Here is a 25522-nt window from a genome sequence, read left to right as displayed (position 1 = left end):
CAGCTGCAGGCGGCCCTGGCCAGGCTACCAGCCAAGGCAGCCACCGATGCGGGAGCCAAAGCGTCGAGGGCTCAGATGGGAGACAGAGCCTTGGTATGAATTCTAGTCTGTGCTGGGTAGTCTGTGGGCCTGGGCCTCCTGTCCTCTATGGGAGTGTAGGCGCCTCCGTCTAGGGTCCACCCCATTGCTATGCCAAGCCCACCAGTGCAGCATCCTCAGCGTGGTCATCAGGGAACAATAGCCAAGTCTGTGGCCTGAAGCCAGGAATGCCCCAGTGGAGGCCAGTGAAAGTCTAACTCTGATTCAGTCCCCAGAGAGGGAGAACAGGAAGGGCTGGATGACCCTGGAACCCTAGATTTTCAGGACCAGCGGGGAAGGCCTGGTCCAACTGGCCTCCAACTGTCAGCCCAGCTGCATCCTTTACAGCATCCTCACTGGGGAGACATCCAGCCCCTTACTTTCCCCAGGGACAAGGAGCTCACTCCTGCCCAAGAGAGCCCTGTTGGGGGTGGGGGTACATTTCATATTGTGAGAAGTCTTCCCTTTGTGGAACTCCAAATCTACAAAGTCAAAGTGACTATTGGGAATGCAGCTTGTTCCCCAGATTCCATTCTACTCGGCCAGTGAGTAGGGCCTGGAACCCAGGAAATGAGGATTGTGGCTTCACGAAAGGAAGGCAATCTGACCCTGTGGGCTACCAGGGAGGGGCATGGGGCCCATGCCAGATGATAAGTAGCCTCAGAGTCTTAAAAACAACCCAGGAGGCCTCCCCAGGGGTGTTCTTGGAAATAGAGGGAGTCAAGCCTTAGGACTCCCTGTTCAGTGCTCCTTTTCTAGCTCCACCTCCCTTTGCCTACAACTCAGGGTCAAGCCACCTCATGCCTGACTTGGGGAGAATTCAGCCCTCAGTCTATAGTGATAGTTTCCTAGGGCTCCAGGGGGGCGAACCTAGTGGGGTGAAGGCTAGTCTTGTGTAACCCTGTCTCATTGCTGGGGAGGTGATAGAGGGGCTCTGCCCTCGGCAGGGGCTGTTCTGTAGGACCTTTCCTGGTTCCAGGGGACACTGATAAGCTGCTCCAGGTTTATCCAGAACACTGAGCATTGCCATGTCCCTGACTAGGCTGCCATTAATGGGAGGCTGCTTGTTCAGTCACTTGTTGAGCGTGATAGGATTTTCTGAGCCCTGTGAAACAGGGAATCAAAGACAGGGCCTCTGTCCACAGGGGAGCCCAGGAGGGGAGATGAGTAGCCACACCGAAGGAAAGAGGGGGACAGGGCCTTCAGAAAGAGCCCCAGGGCCTCAGAGTTCACAGAGAGAGCACACCCTCCCTGTGAGGCAGCTAGGAGGTGGGCTGGAGGAGGGGGTCCTGAGGTGGGCCTTGCTGGAGAAAGGGGGATGGGGGAGCGCCCTCCAGCAGAAAGTACAAGCCGAGGCTGAGAGGCCGGGCAGCACTAAGTATTCCTATTCTGTTTGCTAGCTGCGTGTGGGCTGGACAGTGTTTGCCCGCAGCCCAGGGCCTGCAGAGGGGAGAGGGGGGAAGGAGAATATAAGCCAAACAAGGCTAGGGTGGGGTGACCCACGGAGGGCGGCCTTGACTGGCGGCTGGAGCTGGGGCACTCAGCTTTGCTGGTAGGCTTCTGCCAGAAGAGCAGCGGGTAATGGGCAGTAAGCCTCCGTTCAGCAGTACCGTGCGTTTTCCAGGGCACTTGGGATCGGAGAGAGAACAAAAGCAGCCTTCCCCCTCACTACACCATTCAGGGTAGCCCAAGCCTGAACCACACTTCAGAGGCCTGCGCTCACGGCACGCTCTGGCCCCAGGCGCCAAAGCGCATTCCGGAGTGGAGCTGAATGCCCTGTCTCCACTCGGCTCGGTCGGGCGTGGGGCTCCCAGAGGCTGTGCTGCGAGAGCATTGGCATCGTCTGTTCCCCTTGGACTGCGTTTCATTTAGTCCCTCAAAGAAAATGGCCCAGGGAAGGGGAGGGTTAGGCCCCTCCTCAAGTCCCCCACAAAGCCCGTGGAATTTCGCTCTGGGCAGAAGCAGCTCTGAGATGGCAGCGACGTGGGGTTGGCCCCATGTCCAGGAGGAGAGGACTGGGGGCTTGGCAGAGCAGAAGACCGAGAAGTGGACGGCACTGGCTAGCCCTCAGCCCCCTTTGCCAGCTACCCCAGGCCAGGCTAGGCGCCCCCCCTCCGGCATTGCCCTGTCAGAATCTGCCCCAAACAGCATCCTTCATACGCACCTCCTCTCAACACTCACAGGCCCCCTGGGCACTGGTGTTAATATACCCCTATTTTTACAGATGAGGAAGCCAGGCGTGGAGAGGGGAGTCATTGCCTGCGTTATAGATCCGGTCCCGGATGCGTGCTCTTCCCAGGCTTTGAGCAGGGTCACGGCCGTCACGTGGGACGCTCATAAACACAGCCCCTGCACCACCACCTGTCAGGGCCTGCGGGCCTCATGCACCCAAGACCCAACAGGCAGGGGGTGTTGCTTCTTAGCCTGGACACGTGCAGAGTTAGCCCCTTAGCTGGGAGAGGACAGGCATCCAACAGCAGGGAGAAGGAATGGCAAGACGCCAGACAGGGGGAAGGACACGCACACACACATGCACACACACACTTTTTTTTAAAGATACATTTGTGTTTTATATAAGTTCCCAGTTTATACTCTGTTCACATTGGGTATTCTGTTTAGCCTCATGGTGGTGCTGTGAAGAAGCAGGACAGAGAAGGATTCTTTACCCATTCCATAAATGAGGAAACCAGATGGGGTCAGACTTCTTGGACTGTGTGTCCGGTTCCCGTTTCCTTCCCCAGTGGTTTTCACCTGGGCTGTCCACAACCTCTGGGGACCGGGGAACTTCCCAGACCCAGTCTCTGTGGACCTGCCTTCTGCGCCAGTGTCCCCAGGAGATTCTGTGTGTGCCTCCTGAAGACAGCTCAGAAAGCCACTGCAGCACCTGCCCGGCTTCCCAGAAGTGCAGCCCACCTGGTCTGTCGGGCAGGAGCAGACGGTCTTGGCATCATGGCCTGATGGGATGCTCAGCCCACCCGTGATGCCTGGGTGCCGGAAACAGCTTCCAGTGGGAGAATCAGCTAGGGCAGGGGAAGGACCGGGCTTCTTCTAATCTGACTTGTGTCACCCCCAACATGCTGTGTGCCCTATGGCAACTTACCCCCCCCCCCGGGCCTTATTTTCATCACTTACATTGCCTTAATGCAGGCAATGACTCCCCTCTCCAAACCTGGCTTCCTCATCTGTAAAAATAGGGGTATATTAACACCAGTGCCCAGGGGCCTGTGAGTGTTGAGAGGAGGTGCGTATGAGGGATGCTGTCTGGGGCAGATTCTGACAGAAGGCATCCCTTTAATGCCAACCTTCTGTGAGCCTCAGAAACTTCTCCTGAAGACTGAGAAATAGATGGCACATTTGAGAAAAATTTACATCCAAGTAGTTTAAATCAAACATTATTAAACAACAACAAAAAAAGACACTGCTAAGAGTTCCAGCAGGCAGAGTTTTTGTGGTTGCTGCAGTTCTTCAAGCCACGGAAATGGAGCATTTGGCGATGAAACCGGGTCCTTGTTTCTGTTGAGTGAGCTCATTGCCAAGAAAGGGAGCTCAAGGAATAAGCTGATGGTTTCAGAAGGAGGCCCTGAGTTAGGAGGGTCATTGGGGGTTGCCTTCTGTGATGGAACTAGCCCCCTCTTTATTCTTTTTTTTTTTTAAGATTTTATTTATTTATTTGACAGAGACACAGCGAGAGAGGGAACACAAGCAGGGGGTGTGGGAGAGGGAGAAGCAGGTTTCCCACTGAGCAGGGAGCCCAATGCAGAGCTCGATCCCAGGACCCTGGGATCATGACCTGAGCCGAAGGTAGCCGCTCAACCGACTGAGCCACCCAGGTGTCCCTAGCCCCTCTTCATTCTGAGTGGAGATGGTTTAGCTGCGGTGGCAGCCTCCAGAGCTCAGCAGAGAGTGCCCATGCCTAGGAAGTGTCTGGATGGTGTGGAGCCTGCAGGCCTCCTCCCGGGGCTCCCCCTCTGTGGCCACCGCCTGCATCCCTGGATGTGCAGTGCTCTGAGCAAAGGGCTTAGGCCCCCGAGGTGGGTTGCCAGGATTCATGTCCCTGCTCCACCTTTCCCAGCCAGGTCCCCCCGCCTCAAGCCAAGGGGAGTCCCCCTCCACCAGCCTCTGCTTTGCATCTGGAAGGGGCTGACAACAGAACCCCCGCCCCCCCGCCAGAAGTTCGTGACGAATCAGTGAGTTGCTGCATGTGGAGCACATAGCCCGGTGCCTGGCACAGCCCTGGCTGAACGGAGTCACGATTATCGTTATGATTTCGGCAACAAGTGACCGCTCTCTCCTCTCTCCTGCCCAACTAGCCAGAGACCCCAGAGGTGAAGGTCTTGCAGGACAGGCTGACGGCCACAAACCTGAAGATGAGTGACCTCCGCAACCAGATCCAGTCTGTGAAGCAGGAGCTCCGGATGGCCCAGAAGGTATTCCAGAGCCAGGGGTCAGGGGTTCTTGTCTGGCTGGGATTGGGAAGAGCATGGCCAGGACAATGGGTTCCATTCAGGAGCAGCAAGTGCTTGGGCCCGTGAGCATCATGCTCTGGGGCAGGCTCCGGATCCGGTAACTTCCTTCTGTCAGCCCTTCCTACAGACCATTGCTGAGTGGGGTTGCTGGCTGCCTGCGGGGCCCTTGTGGTGCCTTCCCCCCCCTCACCCCCCCGGACAGAGGAGGGCAGTGCCCTCTACTCAGGGAGAGTCCTGTAGACTGCTTGTGCTCCATGCACCCTAGTAGATCCTAGTAGATCTCTCCTAAATAAGCCACCTTGGACTTGGAAGCCTGCCAAGACTTGCCTCCTGCCCTTTGCTGTCTGTAATATTAGAAAATGAATAGGTTGTTTGTGTATTAAAGGCCCTTTTCAAAGGAAAATACTCAGACTTGGGATGCAGGCCCAGCTGGTTCATTATTTATTTTTATTTACATAGTGAATTCTCTGGCATTTGTCTTCCCTGCTGGAACCACTCAGACTAGCCAAGATTTCCAAAACAGTGTTCTATTGTGGAAACAAGCACCAGAGACTCGGGACGCTAGATTGGTTCCCGTGGCAGGCTTCAGAGGGGCCCAGGGCACCAGCTGGTGTGTTTTGTTTCCACCTCAAAGCCTTGAGGTAGGGCCTGCACCCCACCCTTCAACAGCCACAATGTTGGACCCTGCTGGAATCAAACCTCTCCAGTTGATGTTTGGTGGTCCCCCCCATCCTTGCTGCACTCAGACATGGCCCCTAGTCAGTGGCTTTTCACAGAGGGCAAGGCCCTGGGGCAGTGTACTTCCTATAGCCATCCAGAAGGATCTCAGTTCTCAGTGGCAGGTGAACAAACTGAGGAAGCAGATTTTGGTCAACTTTGTGGTTCATTCATCCCAGAATATGTCAAGGGCGGAAGGCCCCATCTGAACACTGTTGGCAGTTCCTCACCTGCTGGAAGCAACACTAAGAAATGCGGGGGATGAGGGGATCACTACTTTCCCAGGGGCCGCTGCTCTGAGAGCACGGTCAGCTGGCCTTGGGGCAGGAGGAAGGGGTACAGGCGGGGGCCAGGCCCTCTGGGAGCCCCACGCACCCAGCACCGCCTCTAAGGATGCACTGGTTTTAGGGTTCTGGTGGGGGCCCTCTCTCCTGGCCTCGCTGAAGGCCCTCCCTTTTTCAGGTTTTGACCAGCGAGGTCGGGGAAGATGTGAATGTCCAGCAGCTCCTGTCCTCCCCGGGGACCTGGAGGGGCCGGGCTCAACAAATTCTCGTGTTGCAAAGCAAGGTGAGTGAACTTCTTCTGGCCCTGAACACAGGGCTTAAAATGTCCAGGTGAGGTGGCACCACCCCACATGAGAGACACAGAACCCTAAAAAGGCCCTCAGGCCTGGCAGAGCGTACTTGCAGGGCTGTTGTTTGATATTCTCCCCCACCGGCCTGATTTTAATTTGTTATTTGATGAACAAGCATTTATATAACACATACCACGTGCCAGGCACTGGTGCTTAACAAATGCCAAAACCTTTGATTTACTGTACTCTAGGCATATTTTTTCCCCTAGTTCATGTAAATTCGCGTGACTGTTGTACTTGCCGGCTTTTTCCAGTTTTGTCCAGATGCTTGTAGACTTTTGAAAGTTTGAATTACCCAGTAAAGATGTAGCCTTGTCCCCCTCTTTATGCTCTAAATATTTTGGAGCATCTCTAGAGGCTAAAAGCTGGGGCTCTGGAGCCAGGCTGCTTGGATTCAAATCTCAGCTCTCAACTCAGCAGCCATACGACCTTGGGCAAGTTCCTTCACCCCTCTGGGCCTTGGTTTTCTTCTCCCTATACCACGGATAACGATAGGAGCTACCCCACAGGGCTGATGGGAGGACTGAATGAGTCAATATGCGTCAAATGGCCAACACAGTGCCTGGCGTGGAGGGAACACTGTACAAAGGTTGCTCTGGTTATTTTCCTCTTTCGCTTTCAAACCAAGAAGCACAAGAGTAGGTGTGTAACTTCCCCTACTGGCCAAGCACATGGCCTTCATCCCCAAGGACTTCAAGTTCACAGTTCCTGGGTAGCTTTTATCCTCGGGGCCTCCTGTGGCATCCTTGAAGCCAACACGAAGGAGGGGACGGTGTCCAAAACACTGTGATTAATGACCGATGTGTGGCCTTGGGGTTTAAGAGACCCCAGTTTGAGTCTGGCCTTAGTCGCTGGTCTGTAGTTTCAGTGACCTTAGGCAAGTCACTTCGTCCCTCTGCACCTGTCTCCTCACCTGCAAAACGGAGAGTGTTGTGGGTTAAGTGAAATAACATCGGTAAAGCACCCAGCACAGTGCCGGGCCCGTAATAAGCACTCGACACATTAGTTGTTATTGTCGTTAAGCTGCGTAAATAAACGATTGAAAGTTTCATACTGTGTTCTCTAATGCTTAAATGGAATTACCACGCAGTGCCACACGAGGGCGCTGATATGTGCTTTCAAAACCATGCGGCTACCCTTTACTGGGGATCCTAGTGAATTTGGCCCCGGCAACTGTGTTCCATCATTTATGTTGTATCAACATGGAAACCAGGGTTAGAAGGACCCTAGGAGTTACTCACTTCAAACCCAGTGCAATAAAGCCATCGTTCTGTGGGCTGACATCTAACTGCCACTTGCCGAGAGCCTATGAGTGCTGGACGGTGTGACAAGGGCTTCACCTGGGCCATCTTGGGGTTTCTCAAAGTTGCCTAATCCTAAAAAGCACCCATAGGACTTGTTTAAAATGCAGATTCCCAGTCCTTCCCCTGAAGCTCTGACTTGTTGGTCTGGAGTGGGCCCCAAGATTTGTCATTCCAAGAAGCATCTTGGGGGTTCCCAGACTCAGACAGGTTCAGGATACTGAATCCTTATATCATTATGCAGGGGGTACCCTTAGGCCCATTTCACAGATGAGGAACCTGAGATTCAGAGAGGATAAGTAAGCTGTGCATAGGCACACAGCTGGTGAGGCTTTGAGCTGCTCTCTGAGCTTTTAAACCCCACCCTCCCTCTGCAGCATCTCCTGCAAGCGGCCAGGAACCCATGGTCTCCCAAGAAGCGCACCCAGTCTTGAGTTAGAGAGTTCGTCCTTGTACTGAGCTCCTCCATCCTTTCCCTCCCAGGTTCCTGGAGTCACACCTCTGCTTCTTGGTCTCACATAGCCCCTAAGTGAGGGGGTGATTTTTCTCATTCTCAAGCTAAACCTCCCTCCTGTCCTCCCCTGTTTTGCCCAAGATGCCACCTCAGACTCCTCCCCCACCTCCGTGCCCCTCACATGGGGCTCCTGCCTCCATCTAGAACAGCAGTGGCCTCAGTCTAATGGGGCTTCCTGTCGCACCTCAGGGCAGCCCCTGAGTGGTTGAGTCTGTGAGGGCAGGCCCACTGCGGAATGACGAGTTTTACCACCCTCAGGTTCGCGAGCTTGAGAAGCAGCTGGGACAGACCCGAAGCCAGTCTGCAGGAATATCCCATGACAAGCCGCCTGTTGGTCCGGACCCAAGGAAGCTGTCGGCACAGGAGAAAAACCTGCTGAGGATCCGCAGCCTGGAAAGGGAAAAACAGGAGGGCTGGGAGGTAATGCATGTCCAGGGAAGGGGTCAGTAGAGCACGGGGGACCGGGAGATCGTGACCACCTCTGCAGGGCCGTGAGGACGAGCTCTGAGCCACCCCTTAGAGGCAGGAGACCCCTGGGGCTTGGGGTTACCTCAGTGCCTCTTCCTCACGTCCTGTCAGTCCAGCTGGAACTGCCTGACTGGGTCGTCAGCCCATTTCATGAGCTTTGGGTGGCCCCATCCTGGCTGTTCTGGAGATGCTGGACCTGAAATTGTCACTGTAGAAGGAGAGGAGGCGGCCAAGGCCCAGAGGGATGGCCCAGGGACAGGGTTAGGTGGGGCTCAGTAGAGGAGAGCTCCAGGCTGCTGAAAGGTGGGCGCTGTGTCTCACTGGCTGCATCTCACAGATCTGCACCCAGGGTGGTGGAAGCCAAACTCTACCAGGCTTATGTGACAAACAGAATTGATTGGCCCATGTAGATGAACGGTCTAGAGGTGACCTAGTGTCAGGCGCAGATGGACCCAGGGATCTGGGGACTTGGTCTCGGTGCCACTTTTTCCGGACCGGCTTCACCCTCTCCCGTGGGAATTCCTGCAAGTCCCAGCTTCTATCGTCTAGCCCAGCCCCCACAAACAAAGGGCTTCTCTTTCCCAGTAGTTCCAACAAAGTCCCAGAATGAAGTGTCACCCAGCTAGCTTAGGCCATGAGCCCGTCCCTGAGCCAGTCACTGCAGCTGAGGGTCCAGGCTGCTCTGACCAGCCAGGCTTCTCCCCAGGTCTGGGAGATGAGTCAGCCTCTCAGAAGTTGGTGTGAGAGTGGGGAGCGTGGCTTTCTCAAGGAAAATAGAGGAAGAAGCAGGACGGGGTGCTGGCAGGCTGAGAAGGCCCACTTCAGTGGCCCTGGCAGTGGGCTTCCTAACAATGAGACCTTACCTTTTCATCAGGAGACTTCCATTTACGAGTGCCAATTCAGGACTAGACCCTGTGCTAGGAACATTGTGACCATCGCTGCATTGCACCCCCAGCATCCTAGATCATCCGGTGTGAGGAGGGAACAGAGGGACTGGAGCGGCGGGCCAGGCCAGGTCCTCCTGGACCTTGTATGCCAGCCAGGGCTTTGGGCTTTTATCTAGAAGGAAGTGGAGAACCACCAAAGGGTTTTAAGTCATAGAGGGACGTGGACCCCTGTGCATGTTGGAAAGGTCACATGGCCAGGTGGGGTCGGGGGGGCTAGGTCAGAGGAGGTTTGGGAGGCAGAGGTGATAATCCACTTGAGACATATCCGGGGACCAGAGCCAAGGCAGTAGGACTATAGCCAAAGGCCAGACACCTGCAACGTTTGAGGGTCGACTTTACAGGGCTCAGTGACAGGATGGAAAGGAGATAAGCAGAAGGACTGTGAAGGACTTCCAGTGAGTGTAGCAGTGGGGAGGGGACACGGGGAGGGGACTCAAGGGAGATGGGGAGCTGAGATTTGAAACTGTTGAGTTTGCGGTGCCCCTGGCTCAGACTTACACATTCACACCGAACAGAACATGTTGCAGTCATTGAACCGATTGTAAGCCACATTGTGGTGGAAGGAGGCTGTCCCCTGTGTGTCCTTCCTCTGCTGGACGCCTGCAGAGCTTAGAGTATGTAGCCAGCAGAGCTACAGGCAAATAATGGCTGTCTACAGCAAAGATCAGTGGTCTTCTGGATTCGTATCTACTATTTTTCATTCTATAATTCACTTCCACAGGAATCTAAAAACACTTTTCCAATGATAACTAACCCTCAAGACCAAAGCAGATTATGTCACCCGTTGCCCAAAACCCTCCTCGGGGTCTCGATCTTGGCTCCTGATGGTTTACCTAATCTGGACTCTGCCCCCTCCGACCTTGCCCCTGACCTGTCCCCTCTCTCACTGTGCTCTAGCCACACAGGTTCTACCCCAGGACCTTTGCTCATCCCCTCACCTCCTTTAGTCTCTTCTCAGATGTCACCTTTCAGAGAGGCCTTCCCTGACCATGCCATTGTCCCTCCCACCCCATTCCCTTGCCCAGTTTTCAATACACAGAGCAACAGGTAAACAGTGGTAACAGGTAAACCATTGAACATCTATCTCCCCAGCTAGGATGTTAGCTCCTTGGGGACAAACACTCTGTTTTGTTCTCTGCTCTATCCCCAGCACCTATAACAGTTCTAAGCACACAGTAGGCCCTCAGGAAATGTTTGAGAAGGAAGGGAGGGAGGGAGGGAGGGAGGAAGGAAGGAAGGAAGGAAGGAAGGAAGGAAGGAAGGAAGGAAGGAAGGAAGGAAGGAAGGAAGGAAGGAGAGAGTCTCTGAAGGCATGCCCAGCACTTGAGTTGCCGGTTAGTAGCTGACCCGAGTGTGGCGCAGTCTGGGCTGACGTGCTGGACATGCATGGAGGAAGTGAGGCGACGCAGCGGGGTGGCACCTCCCTCTCATTCTGGCTCCTGGTGGGGTGAGCCACTTCTGTTTGAACCCTAGACCTAGTGCTGCTCATGAGAGCATGGCTTTGCTCTTTCCCCAGCTCAGGCCGGGATTGAGAGGTGGGGATAGCCATGCTCTCTGGAGGACACACTCACAGTTGGCAAGTGTGGCTCCTCTCGTCTCTGACCCTGGCAGAGCAAGGGCAGCTGCCTGGATGCCTGTGTTCTCAGGCTGATGGAGGAGTGCTATCATCTCTTAGTGACATCTGTCACGTGCAAGGGCAGGGCCCCACCTGACACCCCTGAGAGGCGGGGGCTGGGAGCTGCCTTGCTCTCCGGCCTTCAGAAGTCCCCTCCTGTCACCCGGCCTCACCTGTGAGTGGGAGCCCGGGACCCATTCAGCTCCACTGCCCAAGACTATATTTTCTGATTACAGAAACTCATGGGTGAGCGGGATGCCCTCCAGAAAGAGCTTGAAGAACTGAAAAAGAAGTTGGAGGGCATGAAGTCCCGGAATAAGGTGCTGTCAAGCGAAGTGAAGACCCTCAGGAGTCAGATGGGGACCCTGGTGGAGAAAGGCCGACATGACGATGAGCTCATCGATGCCCTCATGGTAGGGCCCAGCTGCTCAGGCCTGGCAAGAGCCAGGGCCCGGTTCCTCCAACACGGGCCCCCCACCCTGCCCGGAAGCCCATGACCCAGCCCCAGCCAGAGTGAGCCCTCACTTACCCCAGAGGCCACCAGCATCATCCAGAAGCTCATGGCCTCACACGGGCGTCAGCTGCAAAGCCACGCCCCAGGGACAGGAGCAGCTCAGAGGCTGCCCGAGCACGCATACACGTCGTGTTGTGGGGTGTTGCTGCTGGCTGTGACGTGTTAGAGCCTGGCACCAGCCGCTGGGCCTGTGGACCCCAGAGGAGGAGGAAGTGGGTGCAGGGGAAGGAGATGGGAGTACACCCTGGGTCATTTTTCCTTGATGGAAAAACTGAGGGGCCAGTACAAATTCTTTTTTTTTTTTAAAGATTTTATTTATTTATTTGACAGAGAGAGACACAGCGAGAGAGGGAACACAAGCAGGGGGAGTGGGAGAGGGAGAAGCAGGCCTCCCGCCGAGCAGGGAGCCCGACGCGGGGCCCGATCCCAGGACCCCAGGACCACGACCTGAGCCGAAGGCAGTCGCTCAACCAACTGAGCCACCCAGGCGCCCCGCCAGTACAAATTCTTGTCCATGTGACAGTATACAGCCCCTCCCGGGCACTTGGGGTGCATGTGGTTCATAATGGTTGGTCGCCAAGACAACCCCTAGGGTCATCTGTTCTAATCCCATTTCACACATGGGGAAACTAAGAGTCCAGTTAGTTAGCTAAGTCGTCCAAGACCGTACAACTGAGTTCAAACCAGGTTGCTCTGACCGTAAGGCCTGCCTTGATTATCAAGGCCACAATGCTTTCCTGAACCTAGCCTGGCCTTTTCTCTCTAGAACCTGCAGTGCCCCAGGGTTTTGAATCCCAAATTGTGCCCCAGGCCCCTGGGGTGGCCCTGCCTGGCTTGGCTGGGGGGCACGGGTTGGTAAGCGGAACACAGAAGACCCGCCTCTGCTCACACCTCCCTGGGTGACCCTAGGCCTTTGGCACCCCCTTGCTGAGCCTCAGCTCCCAGTTTTTATTTTTTTTAACTATTTTTTAAAGATTTTATTTATTTATTTGACAGAGAGAGAGAGATAACGAGAGCAGGAACACAAGCAGAGGGAGTGGGAGTGGGAGAAGCAGGCTTCCTGCTGAGCAGGGAGCCCGATGCGGGGCTCGATCCCAGGACCCCGGGATCATGATCTGAGCCAAAGGCAGACGTTTAACCAACTGAGCCACCCAGGCGTTCCAGCTCCTAGTTTTTAAATAAGGTGTGGAGCTGCATGTCCTCACTGGTCGCAGATGGCATGATGAAAGCTGCAGACAAGCCCCAGCCCGGCCATCCACCAGCACTGTGCCCTTGGGCTCTCCGGGCCTCAGTTCCCTCTGCATTCCCAATCACTGACCTGTCCTTCCTGTTGGCCCTCGGGTGAAGCCTCCAGCCCACTAGTCTCCTGGGGGCATCTGCAGGGGAGGGGGCCTCAGTCAGGTGCTGAGGGAATCCCTGGCAGGGGGTCCAGGGACTGCCTTCAAGGCTATCTCCCAGCAGAGGGATAGGGTTTCTTTTTCCCCGAATATCTCCCCCACTCCACTGGCAGAGGGCCCACCATCTGAGCTGCTGTTGTCCCAAGAGCCCCCTCAATGTCCTTCTTGGCCCAATCTCAGAGAAGGAAGTTGAGGACAGGAAAATGGCAGGGTCCCCACCTGCCTGGTGAGCCCCGCAAGGGCAGGCAAGGAAAGTTATCCTCCTGCTTCTCAAAGAAACAGGTAGGGTCCCACTGTTAGTTTCCTGCAGCAGCAAGGAGTGCGTGAGGAAGGCAGTCTTCCCTGTCCTGCCTTGCCCAGGGTTCATGGCTAAACTTGTCTGTCGTCTGCCCTCCTGCTTGGCCCCACAGGACCAGCTGAAGCAGCTCCAGGAGATTCTGGGCAGCCTGAGTCTGCAGGAGGAGAAGACCCGGGCGTCGCAGCACCATCTGGACCAGCAGGTCAACAGTGAGGCTCAGCAGAGCATCAGCCTCATCACCCAGCTGCGGGCCATGGTGGCTGAGCGGGAGGCCAAGGTACAGCAGCTGGAGTTGGAGATTGGCCAACTCAATATGCAGGTGAGTAGGGTGCTGGCCTGGCCTGACATCCATTTCCAAGCCCTGGCAAGTCCATCTACCGTCCAGACAAAGCTCAGCAACTTCCATTGCTTTCCACCTACCTTCACTCAGGCCACACTGCGTCCTCCCTGGCTCCATTCTGCTCCCCTGCTTCCATCTGGCTTCCCACGAATTCTCACATACCTTTCCTCTCTTTCCTGATTATCTCCCGTCTCTGCACAAAACCTGTCTGTGGCTCCCAGTCACCCTTGGCCTCACTCAATCCTCAAGGGTCCAGGCTCCTTCCAGCTCTGCCTCACTGTCCCCAGCCGTGGCCCTCATCCTAACGATCCAAGATGGCGGCTACAGTGCCAGGCTCCACGTTCACATTCCAGGCAGTGGGATGGCCCAAAGGAAGCTGCTCTCCAGCCAGCTTGCAAGGCCCCACGTGACGAGCTCTTGCTGCCACCCCGCCTGTATCTCCTCTTCACCCCTCCCTTTCCCCCACACTCTGGCCACATGGCCACCATTAAGCTCCTCACAGCCCTGCTTTCTCCCCACTGCAGCTGTGCACATGCCTGAAGCACGTGCCTTCCCTTTCCTCCCCCACCGCCCCTGCCTGGCCAGGGGCCCCAGCTGTGTTCCTTGCCCCTCCTGGGCACTCTCCTAACTCCCTGTGCATCCCCAAGACAAACTTTTGTCACCCTGGGTGATCGTTTTCCTGCCCCCCCCCAAGTCCTCCTCTCCTCTTGAGGCGGCGTGTACCTTGGTGCCTCACGCCCTGGCACAGGACTGAGAGGCCAGTGTAGATGCTCATAAATGCTCACCTAATGAGGGAGCCCCTGAAGAGCTGGACCTTGACAGATGCCTTAACCAGCACAGCCCAGGCTGCCGGGAGTCAGGCCCCATGGGCTCTCTGTGGCTCCTTCCTGTGGTGCGGGTGCTCAGAGGGGAGGGGACTTGGGACTGGGACTCTGTCCCAGTGACAGAGAAGCCTCATAGCCAGGGTGACTGGTATCACCTAAGGCATGTCACAGAGCAGCCCTGCCCTTTATTCCCAGGGATCCGTGGTCCTGTCAGAAGCATGGGAGCCCAGGAGCCCCTCAGCTCCAGCCTCAGGCTGGTGTTGGCTGGGGTTGGTGGTGTGTCTCCGAGCCGTCCATCCCCTGAGACCCCAGTGGCTGTGGTGGAAAATGCTGAAGTCCCCGAGGCTGAGGGGGAGCGCAGGGTTATGACAAAGGCTTGGGGACAGGGTGTGTGTGGCTGTGAGTGGGGACATTGCCTTGTAGTCCTTGCCCTGCTTGCCACTGGGAAGTGAAATCTGAAGAAGCACACGGGAACATTCCAGTATTTTCACCTCACCACTGTCCTGGCTCCAGGCACACAAAAGGGAAGCGCTTCTTACCTCGGAGATCATCAGCCGACTGGGGGCCAAGCATTACCCAGCAGACAGTTGAGGCATGCATCTCAGGATGGGGGACATGCCAGGTTGTCTGGGGCTCACACCAACTGTCCACCCCTGGTGGCCTGACCCCCTGGTGGGGGTCCTCCGGGGCTCCTTCTTCAATCCGGCCTCTCCAGCTATCCGGAAGAAGGAGGTGTGAGGAGGGAAGGGGGCCTGGTAAGCCCAGCCTCCCTGCTAGACCGCTGGCCCTTGCTGAGGCCCTGGCAACCTCTATGGCTCCGGGTGTCTACTAAGTCCACGTGTCTCCAGCTGACAAAGGCAGCTGGCCTCAAGTCACACCTGGCATTCACCCTGCGTGGGGGTGGCTGCCCCGAGAGGTGGGTCCACTCAAAGACATCAGTCTCTGATCTGGCCCGAATCAAAGGCCATGCACTTCCCTTCGGGACCTGAGTGTAGAACAGCTTCCTGGCCCAGTCACCACCGTGCCATGTAGCTCCCTTTCTGAAGAGAGGCATTATTAGATGTCATTATCATGCAAGGAGTGCCTTCACCAAGCAGGCCTCGCTTTTCACTCCTGAAAAGAAGCCTCTTTCATGTCCCCTAAAAGCCCCGAACTCCAGCCAAGGCCCCCTCCTGCCTTCTCCAGGCCTCTGAGCCAAAGTGCTGAGAATCGAACCCACGTCTGTTCCCTGCAGTATCTTCAGAATAAAGAAGTGGGCAAGGGGTCCGGTGGGACTGAGGTCAACCCCGCCTACACCAAGTTCCTGGAGGACCCTGGCCAGCCCAAGCCCCCAGCCTCAGCAGGCGATCACGTTGGCAGGCTTGGATCTTCTCGGTAAGAAAAAAAAGGGGATAGAGTGGTTGGAAAGTGAATATTAATTATTCAGAAGAAAGGCTGCCTCTGCTCAGAAGCCACGGGTGCAATTTTAAGATGACTGTGGCGTTGTCCTTCCCAAATGTGGGCTTCTCATATTCCATTAGCCCTGCATCTGCATGGAGGAGCCAGTTAGGCCCAAATATTATTTCTGCAAGACATCTGGTTGGAGCTCCCTGTAATATCCTCTCTGAGCTGGCCTTGAAACGCACCTGTTTCTAGGATTCTCAAACAGCCCTGTCTTGGATTGCTTGAGGCTCTTATGTCTCCTGGTTCTATCTCGTTTTGAGCCAGCAAGAGTTCTAGAAAGAAGGGCAGAAAATCTGCAGGACTGCCTGGCCAGGTTTGCTACGAGGGCCAGCACTGGCCACCTCCTCGGGCTCCCCAGATCCCTGCTGGCCCCTGCTCTCCTCCCAGGCCTGGCCCAGCCTGCCTTCCTGTGGTGATGTGCCCCTTCTGCCTTCACACAGCTCCGTGACCAGCCTGGGCCACACGCTGGTGGAATCTGCTCTCACGTGGCCTTCTCTGCCCAGTCCTCATGGGGCCTCACCCAGGTATGAACCCAGGACCTCAGGGCCCTCACAGTCCTTCCCAACCTGAATGCTCAGCCAGTACTGCCATCCCATTAAAAGGAGAGGAAACTGAGGCCAGGCCAAATCCAGGGACTCTTCCAAGTTTGCATAAAGGACATAGAGGATCAGGGAGGCCCAGTGCCTTATCCAAGTTAATAGAGGAAGTGGCTACTGAACCAGAGTCTTGGCCTCTGGCTTGCAGTCTAATGTCCCTTCCTGCTACCACAGAGTTAACACAAGGAACCTTCCAGGGCCTGGAGCCCAGCTCCTTTCCTTGTCTTCTCTTCCCCACTGAGAATCAGTCTCTAGGGGGAGAATTTCATGTCGTATGGGTTCCCACTTTAAGTCACTGATATCCCCTCAGCTCTCTGGCCCCCTCTTTGTTGTTAGAATCAAGCCTAGGGCTTAAATGGGCCTTTTGTTCCTCCTGCCAGCTCACAGACAAATGGTGGCTTTGTCCTGTCTCTGAGCCCTGTCCTGAGCCCTGCCCACTGTCCACTGGAGCCATGCTCCTGCTGTCAGCCCCCATCCCCACCCCTCAGGCAGGTCAGCTCAGGTTCCAGGCCAGGCCTCTGAGTGGCCCGAGTCCATGTTTGACTTGCTGTATGGCTCCAGGCATTGATCCTCTCTGGGATGCTGCTTCCTGAGGAGGGCCTAAGATACTTCTGGCCTGACATTTGGCAGCACAGGGACTGTGGGCCAAGGCCAGCCCTGCAGCTGCCTCACCCATCAGCCTGGGGTCACAAGGGCGTTTGGGGGAGAGTGGGCTGCTCCGAGCCACAAGGGAGCACGCCACGCTTCCAAAAGTGGGAGGCCTCCTGGCGCCCCAGGGAGAATGGACAGGCTCTGTCTCTCTGAGGTTTGAGTCACAGTAGTGGGAGCAAGAAGAGGGCCACGATGGTCCTCAAGATCCCTTCCAGGCCCGTGGGTCTGTGACCTGTGCACTCCACAGGGAAGCAGGACCAGATGTGCTCCTCAGCTGTCCAGACTGCTGGTTCCCAAGCTTCTGTCCCGCACACTACACAAGTACTTACTGAAGCCAACCACCCGTGGGCCCTGCCCCCACAGAGCATACCGACCTCTTCCCTCAGTGATAGCACCGGCGGGAGCCACCCCAGAGAGGGGCTCTGTGGGGCTGGCGGGGTGTCTGGGAGGGGAGAGCCCCTTTCTTCTGCGGCTCCCCCTCTTCTCCCTCCCCCCACCCAATGAGCAAATCGTGGAGGTGAGTTGACCAGAGCTTTGCCAGAGCACGCAGGCTCTGATTCAGCAGGTCTGGATCCGCAGCCACTGACTCAGAGACTATACTTTGAGCAGCAAGGCCTTAAAGTGTATTTAGGTGTCAGAACAGAGAGGGGTCTGCATTCCTGACACCCATCTCAGCCAACCCCCTCCATGTTCAGAGGGAGGACCCAGGCCCAGACCCCAGACCAAGTTAGCCTCTGGTCTCACACGCCCCAGCCCAGCTCTCCGTGTGTCCTGTGATGCTAGGAAAGCAAACCCAGGGCCCCCAGGGTCTCAGGGGGAAAGGTGGGGGCAAAGCAGAGAGCAGCTTGGGACTCACACCTGGGCTCTGGGGGGTTTTGTTGGGGGGCAGAGTTCCCCTTCTGTCTGGGCTCCAGCCAGCAGCTAAGGGGCTAGTAGGCAGACCCAGTGATAAGGAGGAAAGCGGGAACCGGCTAGATCAGCACTGAAGAAGACTGACCAAGTCACAAAGCCAAGTGTCCAGGAAGGTGGGCTGGGCGTGGGGCCAAGCCAGGAGATGAAGGAGGCTGGGGTAGGCTGACAGGAAGACAGAGGCTGGGCCCACCTAAAAATGGGCAAGGTGGCCAGTCCCTTGGCCCCACAGGTACCCGGGGCACCCTAGGCCCTCAAGGGCCAAATTCCAGAGCAGCCAGCCCAATTCCAGGCCCCTACAGGGACTGGATGGACAGAGGTACTGACGCAGCTCTAGCCTGGGTGGGGTCTGGCTGTGCAGCCAGCTGAGTGAGGTCTGGAGACTTCAGCAGGCACAGGAATGGTGGGCTGAGAAGAAGACAGAGGAGGAGGACCAGCAGGGCTAGGAAGGACTGGGTTGGCTTCCTGCTCTGAGGCTGCCTCTGAGGCACCCTGAATGTTCTCCTAATCCTTCCCACCATCACAAGTAAGTGTATGTCTCCTGATAACCCCTCAAATGACCTCTGACCCCTGACCTCTGCCCCACCCTGGTCCACAGGTTCTCAGACTCCCCCGAACAGAAAGGCTGGCAGGCACAGGTGGCAGAGTTCAAGGCCCTCTGGCAGGCCGCTGAAGTGGAGCGTGACCGGCTTACCGAGTTTGTCACTGTCCTGCAGAAACGGTAACACATGGCACCCAGGGACATGCTCTTATGGGCCTGTGTGGGCTGGGGGTATGAGAGCCTGGCTCAAGGGCATTGTTCTTGGGCAGGGACCCGGTCTCGTCCATGACTGGGTCCGCCTTCCTGGAGAGTTCGGCTCCCACGGTGTCGGTCTAGGGTATTTCCAGTCACCACTCAGGTGCTCACCTAGGTGTCCCACAGCCTTGGGGCCCTATTGTCACACTTGTGGTTTGCCCTGTCCTACATATATTCAATGGGACTGTTGCATCCATGCGGACATGAGGTGGGAGTCTCGGGGAGAGGCTCTCTGGAGTAGTTAAAGCAGTCACATCAGTCCACAAATAATTAAAATCTCTGATGAACACGGCACCTTCCTCAGGGCACTGGGGGAGTTGGTGGGAAGACAAAGGCTAGAAGGACATCAGAATTACAAAGGGCAAGAGAGTTGCTCAGAGATGGCAGCTGAGACTTCTTTGGGGAGGGGGAGGGAAGCATGTGGCCCAAGGCAGTGGGCCAGGAGCCATAGTTTTCTCCAAGGGGCTGTTGACAGACTTCCATTCAGATAAATCAGTGCTCCTCGCTCAAGTGGCCCTTTTGGCAAGAATTGCAGGTACTCAGGCCAACGCATGGCCCGACCATGTGACCTCCACACTGAAAAATATAAAGGACACCACTGAGTTCCTGCCCTACCAGGGCATGCAGCCAGGGCTCTTTGGTGACAGGCAGTAGAAACCAATCCTGGCTAAGTTAAGGGAAAAGCAGATTTTGGTAGGTGCTGGCCGACTTCAAGGGGCGGGGCAGGAGAGGAGCCCAAGGAAGTCTGGGAATCTTGGGGGCTGGACACGGTAGCAGGAACCCTTGGCGGTCTCTCCTGGGTCGCTGGCCCAATGGCTTCCGCTTCGTGTGCCAGCACGTTCTGGGAGAGAAGGTCTAGCTGACCTGGGTTGCTCACAGATCCATCCCTGGACATAGGCCAGGCACCTTGACTGGAAGTACCTGCAGGTGCTCATAGAATGGAGGAGGGGCAGCTTGCCAAAGGGAAAAACAGAGTACCATTACCAAAGAAGGAGTGAGGGGTGCTGGGAAGTGGTCAATACCTAAGCAGTGAGAAGTGACCAGCTTTCAGTGTTTTTTCCCTTTTCATGTAATCCATGAAGAGGATATGAATTTCAGACATACTCAGAGATAAGAGAAAAGTAACATTAATTCTTTTTCTGCAACTAAAATGTAGTGGATAGTACAAGCCTCTAGTCTACCAAATGGAAGAAACGTACTCCCATTTCCCTCGAGTGGCCCTGAGTTTTGGGGGGTTTCGTGAACCAAGGTGACTCCGTTATGCATTGCTGTGTAACAGACCATTCCACGCTTCGTGGCTTCAAACACGATGGTTTATTCTTTCTCGAGGTTCCGTGGGTTACCTTGGGGATTCGATTCCACAGAACGCCTGCATCACTCACATGGCCGGGTTCCTCTGGAAGCTCGGCAGAGCTGCCTGGGTTCTCCTTTACTGGCCTCTCTCTGCACGTGCTATTTCCTCTTCCAGGGCCTCCCCATGCAGAGCTGGAATTCATGTGAGGCAAGCAAGGCACTCACTATGAATCACGCGTGTGTGCTTTTCTCTTAGCTTGACATTTTTGGGTTCACTCTGCTGTTCTGTGTCATTTTAGGGTGCGGGGGAGCTAGCTCTCAGAGGCTGTCCCAGGCCCATTAGCTAAGACACACGGCCTTTTCTGCTCTGGGGCATTGCTGTCCCACAGTGCTCACACAAGGAAAGCATTCGGATGCCCCCAAACCTGTTGGGATTTCTCACCCCAAAGTAGAGACCTGCCCTTCTCAGAGATCCCCAGTATCTACTCCCTTCTTTTTCTGGGGGGTCTGTTCCAGTCTCGCATCAGGGAGGCAGAGCTTCCCCCTCTCATACTCTGCCCTACCCCTTCCAGCGGCCTCAGGGCCCTGCAAGTCCCTGGTCCTGTGTCCTTATCCCAGTGAGACCACTGTGCTCTGCGTGGGGTCCCCTCACCCCCTCACCTGGTGCAGTCAGACTAAAAACAACAGTAGAGTTCGTCCTTGTTTCCCTTCTCTCAAGGCCTGTGTCCAAGGATCTGTGCCTCTTGTCCTGTTATCCAGTGTCTGAGAACATTGCTGTTTCTTATTTCTTATATTTTATTCACTTTTCTAGTTGTTTACAATAGGAGGGGCTAGTTCACTTAGTCTTCCATGACAGAGGTCACTAAACATGTCTCTTTTTGAAAAGCGTATAATTGGCTTTATTTTTATTTTTTATTTTTTTTTAAAGATTTCATTTATTTATTTGAGAGAGAGAGAACTCATGCATGAGAGAAGGGGGAGGGGCAGAGGGGGAAGGAGAGAGAGAATCCCAAGCAGACTCCCCCTGAGCTTGGAGCCCAACCTGGGCTGGATGCAGGGCTCAATCCCACAACTCTGAGGTCATGACCTGAGCTGAAACCAAGTCAGACACTTGAATGACCAAGCCTTAACCGACCGAGCCACCCAGGCACCCCTTGGCTTTGTTTTGAAATTCAATCTGAGACTTGGTGTTTGAGGAGGAGAGTTTAATCCATTTTTTGTAATATTTGGAAATATTTTGATCATCTCAATTAATATTTTCTATTTGCCATGATTTTTCTGCTCCTTTTTCTCTGTTGGCTAGGTCAGGTTTTATCTTTTCTATTGGCTAGGTCAGGTTTTATCTCCCTCTCTTACATGCAAGCTTGGAAGTTATACATTCTATCTCTATCCTTTTAGTGGTTACCTGTAACTTTTAACATAGAATTCAGCAAGTCTGAAGTCTGTAGATTTCTTTATTATCCCTTTGATAATAAAAATCTCATGAACCCGAGATCAAGAGTCACATGCTTCTCCAGCCAGGTGCCCCAATATATTTACAATGTTTAACTCTGATTCCCCTACTTGTGTCTTTCATGTTACTGGTTTCTACTATTTCTCTAATATTGCATTCTTCTTTCTAAACCCTCTGAAATTAACCCTCCAAATTCATCTTTTAAAAAATTAGTCAGTGTTCATTTACTTTGGCCAACATACTTAAAAATGTCTTCCCTCACTCTTGCTTCTTGCATTTCAATCTCCCTTCTGGGTTCAGCTTCCTTCTTAGTGAAGTGCATCCTTTAGTTCAGCGAGACCATGTGGATGGTGTTTACTCTGGAATCTTTATTTTGCCTTTCTCTTGAAGGAGAATTGCATTTGGTGTAGAATTCTAGATGGTCAGGTACTTTCTCTAAGCACTGGGATGCTATGATAGCTCATTGTCTTTGAGCATCCATTGTCGCCAAAAAGAAACCTGCTATCAGTTTGGTTGTTGTTCCTTCATAGTTATGTCCTTTCTCTCTAGATGTTTTTTCAGATATTCCTTTTGTCTTTGGTATTTTGAAGTCTCACTGTGATGGGTCTAGGTACTTTATTTCATTGTATTTCTCCTACCTAGTAATTGATGTGCTTTTTCATTCCGAGGACTTCAATTTATATATTGCCAAGGACATCTCTCCATATGTTGCCTCTCCCCATTGTTTCTGTTCTTTCCATCTGAAATGCCTAGTCAGCCTCTGTTAGACCTTCTTCTTTCCTCCGCAGCTCTCAAACCTTCGTGATATTTTGGGCTGATAACTGCGTGGTTTCTTCAAATCTTCAAATCTGCTCCCTAAATCTCTTCAGTTGCACTTCATCTGCCACGAAACCTATTTTAATAACTGTATTTTTTTCATTTCTAGCAGTTCTTTTTTGTGTAAAAAAGAAGTGTTCTTCATGAAGACTTCTTGCTTTTCTCCTTGTAATAATTTTAAACTTACTTCATCCCTTTAGAGTTGCTCTATCATCTTCATTAGTTAGGATCCTAAGTAATATCTGTTGACTCCCCCTCACGGTGAATAATTTCTCTATGTGGTTTGTACTTCTGTGTTATTTCTGTGAGCTTGTCTTCAGTGTTGTTGGCTTTTTGTCTTTTTTCTGTGGGAGTTCTCAGGTTATGAAAGTGTTCCTATGGAATGGTTCTGCTTTTGTCTCTGTGGAGCTTTGGGGGTTTCAGTGGTCTCTCATTGGTACTTTATGCTAATTTATTTTTTTTTTATTCTTATGTTAATCCCCATACATTACATCATTAGTTTTAGATGAAGTGTTCCATGATTCATTGTTTGTGCATAACACCCAGTGCTCCATGCAGGATGTGCCCTCCTCAATACCCACCACCAGGCTAACCCATCCTCCCACCCCCCTCCCCTCTAGAACCCTCAGTTTGTTTTTCAGAGTCCATCGTCTCTCATGGTTTGTCTACCCCTCCGATTTCCCCCGCTTCATTCTTCCCCTCCCAGTACTTTATGCTAATTTATTGGATTAGGGTTTCCTGAGCACATGAGTGCTGGGCTTGTGTTTCAATTTTCTCATGATTGGTGCTTCCCCCCTCCCACACTTAAGGCCTTGGTTGACTACAGGTTTCCTTACCACTTCCCTGGCTTACGGATGTCTCAGTCTTTTATTGCAAACAGGGCACTCTTGAGGCTTCCAGAATCATGCAGAGAGCTTCCTTGCAGCTTGCTGCTTAATAGGAGTCCAGGTTTACAGCTTCTGCCCTCACATTGGCATCGAAACTCCTGCTCTGTGCGATTGAAGGTTTTATTAGTTTTTCTATTACAAATGTATACTTACTTATTGTGAAAAGCCTCCTTTTCCAACCTGCAGTTCCCCATTCCTCATAGAAAAGAACTGTCAGAACTTCTAAAATGTTTTCCTTGCACATCCAAAAATGCATCTGCAAATATATGTGTATACGTGAATATACATATGTGCACATATATGCACCTACATTTTTATTACAAGATGGACTCACACTAAACACATCTTTACGTTTTTATGAGAGTATATCACTGTAAGTTTCTAAATGTGGAATCACTGGATCAAAGAATGTGTACATTTAAATGTTCACAAATAATGGTAAACTTCCCTTTTAACATGAATCCATTTGCATTCCCATTAATAATGTGAACTACCTACCATTTCCCCATGCCCTCACCTCCACAAAGTTTTATCAATGCATAACATGTTTGCCAAACTAATAAAGGAACACTATTATCTCAGTTGTTTTTATCTACTTTGCTATAACCAAAAGTGGGGATGAGTATATTTTTCACATGTTTATAGCCTTTTACATGTTCTTTTCTGTTAAATATCTATTCAAAGTGTTGCACATTTTTTAGGGAGTCATTTATATTTTTTCTTTACATCCATAAAGAGCTCTTTATGAATTATGTATAGAGTATTATATATGTAGTATAATATCATGTCTGTTTGTCTTTCATAAAGGTCTTGTATCATTTATATTAAATTAATACCTGGGTAGGGGGACCTCCTTATCTGAGTATTCTTTATCAGTATCCCCACACTTAGAGTCCTTACAAAAGCAAAATTTTTACATGAAAATATTCACTAATGACTTGCCTTACTTAATATTATTCACTTTACACTGCCATTGGGTCAGTTTGGTCAGACTCTTGAAATATGATAAAAATCAATTACAAAGTGAAAAGGCAAAGTCAAAAAAAAAAAATGTGGTCTGTCAGGAGGTTGAGGCACATGGTTTGAGAGAGCTGTTAGAGTCACCCCCAAAACCATGACAAACAAGCATTGAGCCGAATTAGCCCAGTTAATGATCGAAGAAGAAAAAAATCTGTGAGAATGAAGACTGGTCAAAAGAGAATAATCAGAATCCCAATGGGAAGTCTTGAGTAGAAAGTGAAGCTGTGGAGGCCCGCGGAGGAGCAGCTCCAGACCAGGCCACACTCCAGGTGAAGGAGTGAGAAGGAGTTGGCTCTGGTATGTGTTTCGAGGAAAAGCCATAGGGCCTGCTGATAAATTGGAAGCTGAAAGCAGCAGGGAAGAGACAGAAGGCAAGAATCCTGCCTGGGTATTTAGACCAGGCATCTACATGGGTGGTGGTGACATTTATCAAGATGAGGAAGGCACATTTGGGAGGAGAAACCAAAAGTTTGGTTGTTCCTAAATTTTGTCGGAATTCATAAAGTGCTTTAGCATTGATATGGTGTTTGCCGTTAGTTTCTTATTTCCCCTAGCACAAACAGAATACACACCTCAACAAAATGCAAACATTGCTGAAATACACGACAGAAAAATGAAAGCCCCTCACCCCAGCTGACTGGTCAGTAGCTGCTGCACATCCCTGTTGTCAGCTCATTGGCTGAGTTTCATTAGCACTGGTTATCTATTTGTTTTTAAATTTTTAATCTGTTATAAAATTTTTAATTAGATCATATATTATGCATAATCTTTTGCTATTTAGTTCACTCAGTAATATATCTCAGACATCCTCTTCAGGTCAGTCCAAATTCTTTTTATGGTTAAGGAGTGTTTTTATTGTGTTAATCCACTATGATGTATTTGTCCTTTATTTACATAAATGGCATCATATTGTATGCATTCTTGTGACATTTGTTTTTCTTCTCCAATCCCATGATTTGGAGATCTGTGTTTATACATGTAGCCCTACCTCATTCTTTCTCATTGCCAGAGCAGTGCTGTCCAGCAGAACTTTCTGTGATGAAGGAGGTGTTCTAGAGCTCTGCTGTCCAATGCAGTGGCCATTAGCCACATGTGGCTTGGATCACTTGAAATGTGGCTGATGTGACTGAAGAACTTATTTTTAATTTTATTTCATTTTCATTAATTTCAACTGAAATAGCTACCTGTGGACATGAGGCCGTCAGCCACTGTGTTGAACCCTGTCATGTTCTATCACATTCCATGGTATTATATTTACCACTTACTCTGTATTTCTTCTATTGATGGACCTGTAGATTTTTTTTTTTTGCTTTTGCAAATAAAGTTTCAAGGAACATGCTTGAACAAGTCATGTTAGTAGCTCTATAACTGTGTTAGTATACAGCTTTGTGTTAGTAATTGTATGCTGTTCAAAATTGTCACCATTCTGCTCCGTCTTGACTCTGCACCGAAGTGGAAGACCACTTCCTCCAACACTATAAATTTCCAGACCTCCACTCTGATTTGCCTGTGTGTATGCAACCCTTTGCTTAGGTTAAATTTCGG

At 52.4% G+C, this 25522-nt stretch overlaps 1 protein-coding gene across 1 annotated transcript in view; it reads left to right on the top strand.

The window, feature by feature from the left end:
- CCDC13 (coiled-coil domain containing 13) overlaps positions 1-25522 on the top strand; it is a 53026-nt gene that overhangs the window by 20724 nt on the left and 6780 nt on the right. Inside the window, exons 4-12 of the mRNA XM_081824695.1 lie at positions 4-93; positions 4389-4505; positions 5724-5828; positions 7969-8130; positions 10977-11153; positions 13062-13268; positions 15348-15487; positions 15997-16080; positions 18311-18433. Coding sequence (XP_081680821.1) covers positions 4-93; positions 4389-4505; positions 5724-5828; positions 7969-8130; positions 10977-11153; positions 13062-13268; positions 15348-15487; positions 15997-16080; positions 18311-18433 — 1205 coding nt within the window. The remainder of the gene's footprint in view (positions 1-3; positions 94-4388; positions 4506-5723; positions 5829-7968; positions 8131-10976; positions 11154-13061; positions 13269-15347; positions 15488-15996; positions 16081-18310; positions 18434-25522) is intronic.

This window comes from Leptonychotes weddellii, chromosome 1 (genome assembly GCF_054177405.1).
Source record: "Leptonychotes weddellii isolate Sample4059 chromosome 1, ASM5417740v2, whole genome shotgun sequence".
Classification (NCBI taxonomy): domain Eukaryota; kingdom Metazoa; phylum Chordata; class Mammalia; order Carnivora; family Phocidae; genus Leptonychotes; species Leptonychotes weddellii.
This window is presented reverse-complemented; position numbering and strand designations above follow the sequence as displayed.